Genomic DNA, 12,884 nt, shown 5'->3' with positions numbered 1-12,884 from the left:
TCATCCTGACAGAGTCTCGTACTGGTCATCCTGACAGAGAGACTGTCTAGTACTGGTCATCCTGACATACTACATATAATACAGTATTCTGCACAAAACTGACATGTTTTGATTCCAGCATTTTTGTTTTATGAAGCAAAGCATTCAAGACAATCAACCCAATGTTTGTCTGTCATATAATAACATTTGATGTGTTTGCCTGCATATAATATGATAAAGTTTCATGCTCATTTTGTCTGTTGACGTGTCCTTCTCATCAACATTATCCAAACCACTACCCTCTCCTCATCAAGCCAAATCCACTGAAGGAAACAAACCTTTATATATTATTTTTTTTCCATTTTTTTTTTTTAAAGAAAGAAAAAAAACAGCCGTCAGGGCAGATGAATTTCTTCACTTTGTGTGGAGTCTTGGAAACTGGAGGAGTTTTGGCTGTCTCCTAGCAACACCAAACAAGAAAACAAAAGAGAGAAGTTGAGAGAGAACGTTAGAGTTGAGTGGTCATAAAGGACAACAGTGTGTGGGGGTGGAACAGGTGTTGGATACCTGGGTACAGGTAAGGCAATTCTGTTGTTTATATCATAATATATATTTTTTTAAGACAGACAGTTCATGACTTTAGATTATATCACTTAAAGAAATGCTTATGGTATTCAGTGGTAATTGGGGTATGGTGCCATTTATGTATTTAGTTTAAATTAGTGAAATATATTAAAGGTAAGTCTGACCAAATTCACATAGAAATGTGCGTTATAGATCTGTCATTCTCATTGAAAGCAAGTCTAAGACGCGGGAGATCTGTTCTATGTGTGAATTTAGTGTTTTGCCTCTTTAGACTGTCTCTGTCAGGATTTTGTGCACCAGCTTCAAACAGCTGAAAATACAATATTTTTGGTAATGGAAAATATATTTCACAGTGGTTTGAATGGAACAATGATTCTCTAGTTGCTTGGTTTTTTTCCCACATAAAATTCTAATAGTTTGCCTAATTTCATTTAATCAACCAGGAAATGGCAGAGCAATTTCTGCATAATGTGTCTTTTAAGTAAGGTTTAAATGTTTCTAAATATATTTATGTTTCATGCTTCAAAGGACAAGCAATTATAATAAAATACAAACAGTGTTCAAAGTACAAATAACAGAGACAGAGTTATTTACAATATTATTCTCCTCTCACTTGTTGTGCCTACAGATGAAATAAGATATGCCTTCTAGCAGACGCTATTGTCCAAAGTGACCTACAGTCATGAGTGTATACATTTTACATACGGGAGGTGCCGGGAATCAAACCCACTATCCTAGCATTGCATGCGCCATGCTCTACCAACAGAACTACAGATGTAGGAACTTCATTTGAGCCAGTTTGTTACAGCAGGAAAATTATCCTGCATCAACAGGAAATGTGGAATATAATTAATGGAAGTTTTTGTAGGGGTTGATACATTGTTTTTGTTAGGGCAAATCAAGTCTGACATTTCAAAGTGGAAAATACAAACTTTAGAAGCTTTTTTTAAACCATTGAATACACTACTAAGTTTGCATTTCCTGCAAGAATAGTAATCAAATGACGATCCTACATCTGTATGGCTGTCAGGGAGAGAGAGAGAGAGAGAGAGAGAGAGAGTGTATCACTAACACAACATGATGTTGCAGCAACAGGACCTTCTCATCTATAATGTAGGTTGGTAATGTAAGGAGAAACCTGTAATGGCAAGAGAGGGACTCGCACTGCTACAGGCCGACTGCCACACAGGCAGCCTTTCTGACAGACACCCACCCTTAGCAAACATGGGTGTCTCCTAGTCACCTGATATAACCTGAGATAATACATCACGGATGAGTAGAGACTGTCTGCTGATTTACAGAAAGTTGTTTTTCAAATGAGTGAGTTTTTATTGCTTCATTTCCATTTTAGAATTGAATGAGGAGAGACTGTAGTAGGATTTCTCATTTAGTTCCTCTCGTCAAAGTGTTATAAGATAAGATCACTGAGGAGGCATAACATCTGCTGAGTGTTGTATTTCCCAGACAGGATTTCTATACCTACACCGTGGTTTGCCCAAGAAAAATAAATATATTTATAACAACTGTATAAAGTGATATAATTTATTCCTACATAGCGTCAGTAGAGGTGCGTGTGTAAAATCACTGGGGAAGCTAAGCCAGAAAAAAACTAAAACAGGAGCTGCCTCCACTATTCCAGCACCATTTACACACATTTCAACATCATCAAATCATCTCTGCTTAGTCTAATACAGTGACAACTAAAAGATTCCAAAAACTATTTAGCCCAATCAACGTAAGCCAAATATGATGTGGCTGTCTGTGGTTTTGAGTTGTGTGTGTGTGTGTGTGTGTGTAAGTAGAAAAAAAACATGTTGAATCCCTCCTACTTGTAGAGGAACACCAATGCCATCCTCCTCCCCTCTTTCATAGTGTCTAAACGGTCAATGACTCTGTCATACAGTACAGGCCGTCATTGTAAATAATAATTTGTTCTTAACTGAATTGCCTGGTTAAAAAATTAAAAACAATGTCATACTTGTTTGGACCAGATGGCATCAGATAGATGGCCAACACATAGAGGGGCGCTGTTTTGCTCCGAAGCTTTCTCAATGACACATTAAGCCTCTTGCGAATTGAAGGAAAATTATGAAGACACAGAAAGACAAAGATTTTTTTTGTCAATTTTTTGGGGAAGCCTGGCAAACCTTTGCATCCATAAATACACACCACTGTGTATATTCATGCGTTCTGTTATCTCGTCGTCACATGGCTGTTCCCAGGGGCATCGTTCTGCTATCTCCTCGTCACACGGCTGTTCCCAGGGGCATCGTTCTGCTATCTACTCGTCACATGGTTGTTCCCAGGGGCATCGTTCTGCTATCTCCTCATCACATGGCTGTTCCCAGGGGCATCATTATTGTCATAATACAGCAAGCAGGCAGATTGGAAGAACAAACATCTTTCTTTCGCTGATGTTTCTCATAGTCAGTTTGTTCTAGTTCATGAATTAAATATCAAAGCCAGGCTCTTCTCAGTGATGTCTAATTTCTCCAAGCGAGGAGAAGGGGGAGTAATGTCACTGACTTGGGGACCTGTATTAAATGTTTGGTGGTGACACTAGGCTGACTAGCTTCACCTCCCTCTCTGGGCTGACTAGCCTCACCTCCCTCTCTGGGCTGACTAGCTTCACCTCCCTTTCTGGTCTGACTAGCTTCACCTCTCTCTCGGGGCTGACAAGCTTCACCTCCCTTTCTGGTCTGACTAGCTTCACCTCCCTTTCTGGTCTGACTAGCTTCACCTCCCTTTCTGGTCTGACAAGCCTCACCTCCCTTTCTGGTCTGACTAGCTTCACCTCCCTCTCTGGGCTGACAAGCCTCACCTCCCTCCTATCTAGAGGATTCTGACTCTCTGTCTCCATTTGAAATGCTAATAGATTTCTCAATGCCAATGAACTCTCGCTCTCATTCTCCCTCCCTGCCCTCTTTCTCTTCTCCTCTCTAGTTCCTCTCCCTCCCTCTCTTCCCCTCTCTCTCATTATCCTCCCTGCCCTCCCTCTCTTCCCCTCTCTCTCATTATCCTCCCTCCCTCTTTCTCTTCTCCTCTCTAGTTCCTCTCCCTCCCTCTCTTCCCCTCTCTCTCATTATCCTCCCTCCCTCTTTTTCTTCTCCTCTCTAGTTCCTCTCCCTCCCTCTCTTCCCCTCTCTCTCATTATCCTCCCTCCCTCTTTCTCTTCTCCTCTCTAGTTCCTCTCCCTCCCTCTCTTCCCCTCTCTCTCATTATCCTCCCTCCCTCTTTCTCTTCTCCTCTCTAGTTCCTCTCCCTCCCTCTCTTCTCCTCTCTCTCATTATCCTCCCTCCCTCTTTCTCTTCTCCTCTCTAGTTCCTCTCCCTCCCTCTCTTCCCCTCTCTCTCATTATCCTCCCTCCCTCTTTTTCTTTTCCCCATTCTCTTGCAGGCTACTGTCTCTTTCAACAGCGACTGTATATCATCTTTCCATAGGCATACAATACTACATACAGTACTGTTTGAAGTGTGGCAACATGTGTAACTGCATGCAGGGGGTAAATTGTCTTGGTGGAATTTCTTCCTTGGAACAATACTAATTGGCTTATATACACTGAACAAAAATATAAACGCAACACAAAATTATTTTACTGACTTGGATGAACAGTACAAGACAGTCTCTCTGTCAGGATGAACAGTAAGTCAGTATATAAGAGAATCAGTTAATTTAAATAAATAAATTAGGCCCTAATCTATGGATTTCACATGATTGGGAATACAGATATGCATCTGTACGTCACAGATACCTTAAAAAAAAAGGTAGGATCAGAACACCAGTCTGTATCTGTTGTGACCTTAATTTGCGTCATACAGTGTGACACATCTCCTTTGCATAGAGTTGATCAGGCTGTTTGTGGCCTGTGGAATGTTGTCCCACTCTTCTTCAATTGCTGTGTGGAGTTGCCGGACATTGGCTGGAACTGGAACACGCTGTTGTACACAGCGATCCAGAGCACCCCAAACATGCTCAATGGGTGAATGTCTGGTGAGCATGCACAGTTTGTGCAGAAATTATTTTGTTGTGCAAACCCACAGCTTCGTCAGCTGTCTGGGTGGCTGGTCTCAGACGATCCGCCAGGTGAAGAAGCCGGATGTGGAGGTCTTGAGCTGGCTTGGTTACACGTGGTCTGTGGTTGTGAGACCGGTTGGACGTACTGCCAAATTCTCTAAAACGACGTTGGGGGCTTTTGGTAGAGGAAATAACATTCTGGCAATCGGTCTGATGGACATTCCTGCAGTCAGCATGCCAATTGCACGCTCTCTCAATACTTGAGACATCTGTGGCATTGTGTTGTGTGACAAAACTGCACATTTTAGAGTGGCCTTTTATTGTCCTCAGCACAAGGTTCACCTGTGTAATGATCATGCAGTTTAATCAGCTTCTTGATATGCCATACCTGTCAGGTGGATGGATTATCTTGGCAAAAGGAGAAATGCTTACTAAAAGGGATGTAAACAAATGTGTGCAACAAATTTGTGAGAGATACGCTTTTTGTGTGTAAGGAAAATGTCTGGGATCTTTTATTTCAGCTAATGAAACATGGGACCAACACTTTACATGTTGCGTTTATATTTTTGTATAACCCTAACCCCTAACCCTTAACCCTAACCCCTAATCCCTAACCCTAAGCACAGATATTGCTGTTCTGTTGATATGGTGTTGATTGATAACAGTAAGGAAAGTCCAGCAGGTTTGAGAATATCTACTTCCTGTGTGTCTGGGAGAACAGTGTATTGAAGAGTCTGCCTGCGGTAGAGAGATCAGCATATGGCGCCTGTCACAATGAGTCTGTCAGCTATACAAGAACAGGATGCTGCAGGTCTTTAACAACACACACACACACACACACACACACACACACACACACACATACATTACATGCTGAATCCAAAATGTATGTGACAGCCATAGTCAGACTTCTTAAAAATGGCACAGATTTCCCAGAACACAGATCATGGGTCAATACTGTATGAGTTCAGATTATTTTGCAGTAATTAGTTGACATGCTATGTAATGACATAAGTCAAAGGCATTCAAAACATTTTAACAGATACTTTTTTTTCTCTTCTTGTTCTTCTCTCAGGGTAAGGAGGGACTTCATTGCAAGGCCGAGATCTGGTAGCAGGAAGGCCGGCTTATACTGTGGCTCTGACACCCTAGCCTCCACCCCTAGGTCTGCCATTATGTTCCCCATCAGCCCCAGTCCCTTGGGTCAGTCCGACACAGAGACCCCAGAGGAAGACCACCTAGCCCCCATCTCCCCCTCCCTCCTGACCTGCTGGGCCACCCAGGCCCTGCGTGACCTGGCCCGGGGGGAGACAGAGCTGCGACGGCTGCTGGAGCGCCAGGTGGCTGAGACAGAGGGAGTGAGCAGGGGGCTGGAGCGTGCCATACTAGGGGCGAGAAGGGAGGAGCGGCGTCTGCTGGAGAGAGTGGAGCAGGACCACCGGGACACCCAGCGGAGGCTGGAGCAGCTGCAGAGGGAAAATGCTGCGGCCGTCCGCGTTAGTCAGGCCCTGCTGGACCAGAGGCTCCGTAAGGTCGCCCAGCTGCGGGAGCTGATCCAGAGAAGTGGTCAGGGCCAGACAGGGCCCGACCAGAACCTCCTGATCAGAGGGGTCGCTGACCTCCTCCAGCCCTGGGAGATCTCCCTCTCCCTGAAGAAGGTGAGCTTCAGACCCAGCTCCCAGCCCAATGTCGTGACCTTCGGGGAGATCAGTTTCCAGGAGCACAACCTCTGTCTTAATGTGGGGGGTTGTGGGCCAGAGGGACAGTTTTGTGCCCTACACTCTGGGAAGCACTGTGGGAATGCCCAGCATGGGGGTGCAGGGGAAGTGAGAAGTACCCCCGATGGAGGGACAGGGCCGGGGCAGGATATGACCTCACCGACAGGCAGTGGGAACCTAAGGGTTGTCAGAAAGATCCGCCTCTCTGCCAGGAGTGACGAGGAGTCAGGAGAAGAGAAGAAGTCATCCCCTAAAAGGAGACGCTGGCCTCCTAAGAGGGAGCCCTCTGACAGAGAGTCATCCCAGGATGAGGAGATAGAGTCCCCTATATCTCAACCACGTGAAGAGGACCTCTTCCTGGCCGTCCCCATGTCGCTTAGCAACGGAGACTCTGAAGAGGACTTGAGGCACAGGACAAACAATTTCGGCAGCCGGCTGGGTTACGGGGTCATGAGCAAGAGGAAGCAACGCACCCTGGTCATGGTCTCTGGCCGTGAGCCCTGCTCCCCACCAGAGGGGGGCAGACTGGAGCACAGCAGCCTCAGTCCCTGCTGGAGCCTGGACAGCCAGGATGGAGGAGACAGCAGAGGCAGAGTGAGACAGTGTGAGTTCCCCAGAGGATCGCCGTCTCCTAGCTACAGAACAATGGGCTCTCCCTCTCCTAAGGTCAGCCCTAGGGAGCCACTGACCAGCTATAGCTGCATGGACCTCACCTCCAGAGAGTGCCCTCACTCGTGCCTCAGCGTGTCCTCTGATGACCACCAAATGGGCCCCACAGGGGACTCTGGCCATCCTCTTTCCCCGGCCGACAGCCTGGATTCCTGCTACACCTTCATAGTCAGCTCCCCCCGGGACCACAGCCTTAGAGGCTCCCTGAACCACGACCCCCGCCTGTCCAAGTCAGCGGCAGACTTGTCACGCAAGACCCGCCCACTGATCAACAGTGGGAGGGGGGAGCATGTGGGGGCCTGGAGGGTGAACAGGAGCAGCCTGACCTCCACCACCACCTCCATCCCCCCGACACTAAGCCGAGGACACACCGTCTCTGAGGGTCTACAGAGCCCCTCCGGGCGCAGAGACTCTGGGGTGTGGGGCCCAGTAGCCAAGAGGCAGAGTGGGATTATAGGGAGTACCAGCCAGGTGAGCAGGTGTCTCTCCATGTCGGTCATAGACTCTGCCTCTCAGGAGCAGCAGGGGAGAGGCTGGGGGGAGAGAGGGGAGAGAGGAGAGCCTGCTCTGACGGAGATGGAAGAGGAAAGAGGCCATCTCCAGCCCCAGCTTGGGTATCTGATCCGTCAGTTTGGTAAACAAGGCTCCGGCCGTGCCGACCTCACCCTGCCCAGCGGGGTCCACGCCACGCCCCAGGGGCAGCTTTTTGTGGTGGACTGTGGGAATGCCCGCATCCAGGTGACCGACCCGCGAGGGAACATCCTCCAGCAGGTGACCTCCACGACCTCCGAGGGCTCCGTCCGACGCTGCCGGAACTACTTCGACATCGCCGTCAATGCCAAGGGTCTGATCGCTCTGAGCTGCGCAGCGGAGCGCGCACTCCTGGTGTTCAGCCGCCACGGCCGTCTGCTCCAGACCTTCGGCGGGTTGGGGATGGGCGCCGCCAAGGACGAGCTGGAGGCCCCCCGGGGTGTGACGGTGACCCGACTGGATGAGTTCCTCGTGGCGGACATCCGGAAAGGCACCCTGACCACCCTCAAGCTGGACCCCAAGACGGGCTCTCGGCTGGAGCGCACAGTGGTGACGGGTTTCCACAGGCCCTACCTGGTGGCTGCCTGCCTGAGCTCTGGCCTGGTGGCTGTGTCAGAGAGGGGTAGCGAGACGGGCCGGGAGCCCTGCGTCAAGGTGCTGGAGCCGGGCTGGAACACGGTGAGGGTCCTGGGGGTGTGTGCCGGCATAGGGCCCGTCCTGACCAGCCCCTGGGGGATCTGCATAGACAGGGATGGAGACGTGGTGGTGGTGGACTGGGGCAGGCAACACAGGGTGGTGATGTACCCAGCCCAGGGGGTAGGCAGGCCTATAATCACCCAGGGGCTGAGCAGCCCACGAGGCCTGGCCTTGCTTCCTGAGGGGCATCTAGTGGTGTCAGACAGCATGCACCACTGTATCAAGATTTACCAGTACAAGTGATGTCATCAGAACACTGTGCAGCAATAACACTCCCACAGAACTATGAGAAGGGGACTTCATGTTTATTTGTTATATGCTGAGACTTGTCTTTTCACCTAACCAAATGTGAGCTGTTTTTGAAGTAACAAAGTGTAGAGTATTATTTCCTGTCATTTCAGCTAGCCTGTTCTCCGTGTACAAAGTTCTCCGTCTGTAGCCCTTAGGGATAACGTACATGATCGAATCGTGACCTGTAGATGTCAGCATTGAGACATCAAAATCCAATTTCCTTAGAATCAAACCGTTTGGAATATCAAAGTTTACAGTAGTTCCCAAGGGCACTGTAATCAGAGTAAACACAAACATCCTGGAAACTGATGTCATCAGCGTCACTGTCATGTGATCACTCATAAATGCTTACCATCGGTTACATTCACATGTTGTAAAGTTGAGAAGATTCTTATACTATTTCCCTGTTCAATGTGATTTTCTGTTTGCTGTGTAATTTTATATATATATATATATAGGTTCTTGAGTTATCTGGAATCTAGTCACAGTTGTCCTTAGTATTTCTGGAATCTGGGGAACAGTTCTATAATTTTCCACACTGTCGTGTCATTATTTTCTGACAGCGTGACAAACTGTAGGCTGGAGGCTGTATACCTCCCTTCCCACTCAGCTTCAATCACAGCTTGTCTTTCTCTCACAGCAACAAAAAAAAACAGCACATGCATATTCTCCATTCTAGGATGGATTTACTGTGATAAATAACTCTAGTACTTCCAACAATGACACTGCTGTCCAACTCCTCTCCTCACTCGTGAGTGTGTGTATGTGTGTGTGTGTGTGTGTGTGTGTGTTTCTGAATGTCTGCGATATGAAAGATGTCTCACAGAGGAAGTCGCTGCATCGTGTTACTAAGGATTAACCTCCAAAGTGTGAAAATGCTCATGTTTTCATCCAGAATAAACATCAGAGGCATCATGACACATCAAGAAGTGTGTGTTATTTTTGTGTTAGCTTTTTTTTTTGTAGTTAGTCTCGGGGCTTATCTTCTTTTTGAACTTAATTACTTGTTTTCCTCTCTGGCTTTCTCTCAAATCTCTCCCATAACAGCACATTTTCTCCAGCACATTATCTGCATATTTAATCAATACAACTTTAGCTTTTCATGTTTTTTTGGCAGCGTTTGCATTGTGCACAGATCAACTCCCCACTTCCACCCTAAATGATTTATTTACTGTGTAGGCTTAACGGGATCCCTACAGACTCGTCTGACCCTACAGATATGACCTTTTCTGTAAAATGTTTTTGTTTTACCCACGTTAGAAGACAACTTATTTTGTTTTTAATTTTTTTTAAATTACCCCAATTTCGTGGTATCCAATTGGTAATAGTTACAGTCTGGTCTCATCACTTCAACTCCCGTACGGACTCGGGAGAGGCAAAGGTCGAGAGCCATTCGTCCTCCAAAACACAACCCAACCAAGCCGCACTGCTTCTTGACACAGCACACATCCAACCCAGAAGCCAACTGCACCAATGTGTCAGTGGAAACACCGTACACCTGGTCAGCATGCACTGCGCCCGGCCCGCCACAGGAGTCACTAGTGCACAATGAGACAAGGATATACCTGCCGGCCAAACCCTCCCCTAACCCGGACGACACTGGGCCAATTGTGCGCCACCCCATGGGGCACCCGGTCGCTGCGACAGAGCCTGGGCTCGAACCCAGAGTTCACCATAGACCACTGCGCCACCCGGGAGGCAGAAGACAACTTTCTGAGCAGGTGAAGCTCGTAAATTTGGACTGTGAAGGGCGAGGTGAGAGTGTGAGAAAATCCTGTAAACATCATGTTTTAGAGCTGGGGCACACAGCCAGGGTGAAGAATGAGATGCAAACCAGTTCCAACTGTCCTCCACATCCACCTCTACTGGAGATGTAAAATGCAAAGCGGTAATATTTAAACGTCACGTTTATTGCCTGGCTGGAATATAAAGAGCCCGTGATTGCACTAGTGCTGCTGTTCTACACCCACCGTGGACAATAATTGTCTGTCTGCAGGGGGTAAATGGGATTTTGAGACTATGGATCTTCCTGGCAGTGCTGTTTTTTTCCTCCAGAGGCTAGAGAGGAGGCATGGCTCAGTTGGCAACTCCAGGATAGGGGGGTCCAATTCCCAGGGCCACCCATACGTAAATTGTATACGAAATATAAATATATGCACAAAATCACTTTGTATCAAAGTCTGCTAAATAGCTTTTATTATTATTATAGAATCATGCCTGAGACAGAAACCCACTCCCTCTCTCATTAATATCCAACACAACAGCCTGTGGGTCCCATGGGAGCCATTAGAATTTATGCCCTACTATATACTGAAATGGTGTTTGTTTCTCACTCTCTCGGTCTGGGAGGAAAAAAAATAGGGGTATTGAGTGATCAATTATGAGTAGTGTTGTTTGCTTCCTTTTCTCACAGTGGGAATAGGAGTTTGTGTGTCCTCATGTAAATGTGTTTGTTAATGGAGAGATGTTGCATATCGCCTGCTAATGCATCGTGTTACTAAAGGATTTAACCTCAAAACTGTGAAAATTCTAAATGTGTTCATCCAGGATAAACATCACAGATGCATCATAACACAACACAGAGTTGCAAAGAAAATATCTCAAACTGGCCAATAAAACTGTCCAATAAAAAAAGAAAAGATTAAGATGGGTAAAAGAACGGACACTGGACAGAGGAACTCTGCCTAGAAGGCCAGCCTCCCAGAGTCGCCTCTTCACTGTTGACGTTGAGCCTGGTGTTTTGCGGGTACTATTTAATGAAGCTGCCAGTTGAGGACTTGTGAAGCATCTGTTTCTCAAACTAGACACTCTAATGTACTTGTTCTCTTGCTTAGTTGTGCACCGGGGCCTCCCACTCCTCTTTCTATTCTGGTTAGAGCCAGTTTGCGCTATCCTGTGAAGGGAGTAGTACACAGCGTTGTACAAGATCTTCAGTTTCTTGGCTTTTTCTCGCATGGAATAGCCTTCATTTCTCAGAACAAGAATAGACTGACAAGATTCAGAAGAAAGTTCTTTGTTTCTGGCCATTTTGAGCCTGTAATAGAACCCACAAATGCTGATGCTCCAGATACTCAACTAGTCTGAAGAAGGCCAGTTTTATTGCTTCTTTAATCAGCACCACAGTTTTCAGCTGTGCTAACATAATTGCAAAAGGGTTTTCTAATGAGCAATTAGCCTTTTAAAATGATAAACTTGGATTAGCTAACACAACGTGCCATTGGAACACAGGAGTGATGGTTGCTGATAATGGGCCTCTGTACCTCTATGTAGATATTTCATAAAAATCAGCCGTTTCCAGCTACAATAGTCATTTACAACATTAACAATGTCTACACCGTATTTCGGATCAATTTGATGTTATTTTAATGGATAAAAAAAATGTAGCTTTTCTTTCAAAAACAAAGACATTTCTATGTGACTCCAAACCTTTTGAACGGTAGTGTATATTGCCCTAAGAGTTGTACAGAGTTGGTAGAATCTTTTTAAAAATAATTCATAGCTGTAATGGCTGTCAAAGGAGCATCCACCAAGTATTAAGACATCATTTTGTTTTTTTCAAATTGTTTTATTACATTGTATTTATTAAATGTTCCATATATTTTTTTTCTTTCACTGTGAATATGTGTAGATCTGTAGGAAACAATCCAATTCAATCTCTTTTTAGATTTGAGTTTTAAAGGCAGCAAAATGTGAAAAACTGTGTGAAGGGTGGGGAAGACTTTCACTAGGCACTGTGTGAGTGTGTGCTGTTTGCAATTCAGCAATATATCCCAGTAAGCAGCTTTGTGAGTGTGTGTGCTTTAATAAAAACCATATGTGTGTATTGACAGAGATTCCAGTATGCATGTACGTGGGTGGCAGTGGGTAGGTTGTCTTTTGTACTGTAGCTGTCTTGCCAGAGGGGATTTTGGAGTAGTGAGTGGGGAGCTAACCGGTGGAAAAGACCAATAAAAACTGTAGCTTCTTCACAGGTATCTGTTCCCAGTCTACCAGTCACATGTTCTGTCTTCAACTTCCACTCAACACTTCTGTTGGAGCAAAGGGAAGGAGACTGGGCCAGTCAAATTCCTACCCAGCTAGAACATAACGTTCAGAGAACCTTTTTGTGTTTCCTACAGTTTGGTGAGAGAGTGGTTGTCTGATGGTAATTTTGCATGCAACTTTCTTGGAATGGTGTAGGATAGTTGCTTGGCTTTGGAACATTCTCTGCACATTTAAGGAATTTGACAAACATTTTACGTTCTTTGCATTTCATAACTAACAATGTTTCCCAAAGGTTCAAAAATGGTTATGTTTAATTTCAATTTTGGTAATGTTCTAGGAATGTTCTCCAAATGGTTTGACATTGGCAATGTTCTGAAATAGTTCAGAGTACGTTTTAAGACAGGTTCCTTCCTCCTA

General features: G+C 45.9%; 1 protein-coding gene across 1 annotated transcript; it reads left to right on the top strand.

The window, feature by feature from the left end:
- The first annotated feature begins 513 nt into the window (after positions 1-513).
- Positions 514-9,409, top strand: LOC115155460 (uncharacterized). Its single transcript, XM_029702087.1, has 2 exons — positions 514-556; positions 5,654-9,409. The coding sequence occupies exon 2, from the start codon at positions 5,754-5,756 to the stop codon at positions 8,433-8,435; it is 2,682 nt and encodes an 893-aa protein (XP_029557947.1). The 5' UTR covers positions 514-556; positions 5,654-5,753; the 3' UTR covers positions 8,436-9,409.
- Positions 9,410-12,884: the final 3,475 nt, after the last annotated feature.

The sequence above is a fragment of the Salmo trutta genome, chromosome 20 (assembly GCF_901001165.1).
Source record: "Salmo trutta chromosome 20, fSalTru1.1, whole genome shotgun sequence".
NCBI classification, from domain to species: domain Eukaryota; kingdom Metazoa; phylum Chordata; class Actinopteri; order Salmoniformes; family Salmonidae; genus Salmo; species Salmo trutta.
The sequence above is the reverse complement of the archived record's forward strand: the minus strand, read 5'-3'. Positions and strand labels throughout refer to the sequence as shown.

What these genes read in the sequence shown, in the direction of transcription:
- LOC115155460 (XM_029702087.1), top strand. Translation starts at nt 5,754, where the DNA reads ATGTTCCCCATCAGCCCCAGTCCCTTGGGTCAGTCCGACACAGAGACC.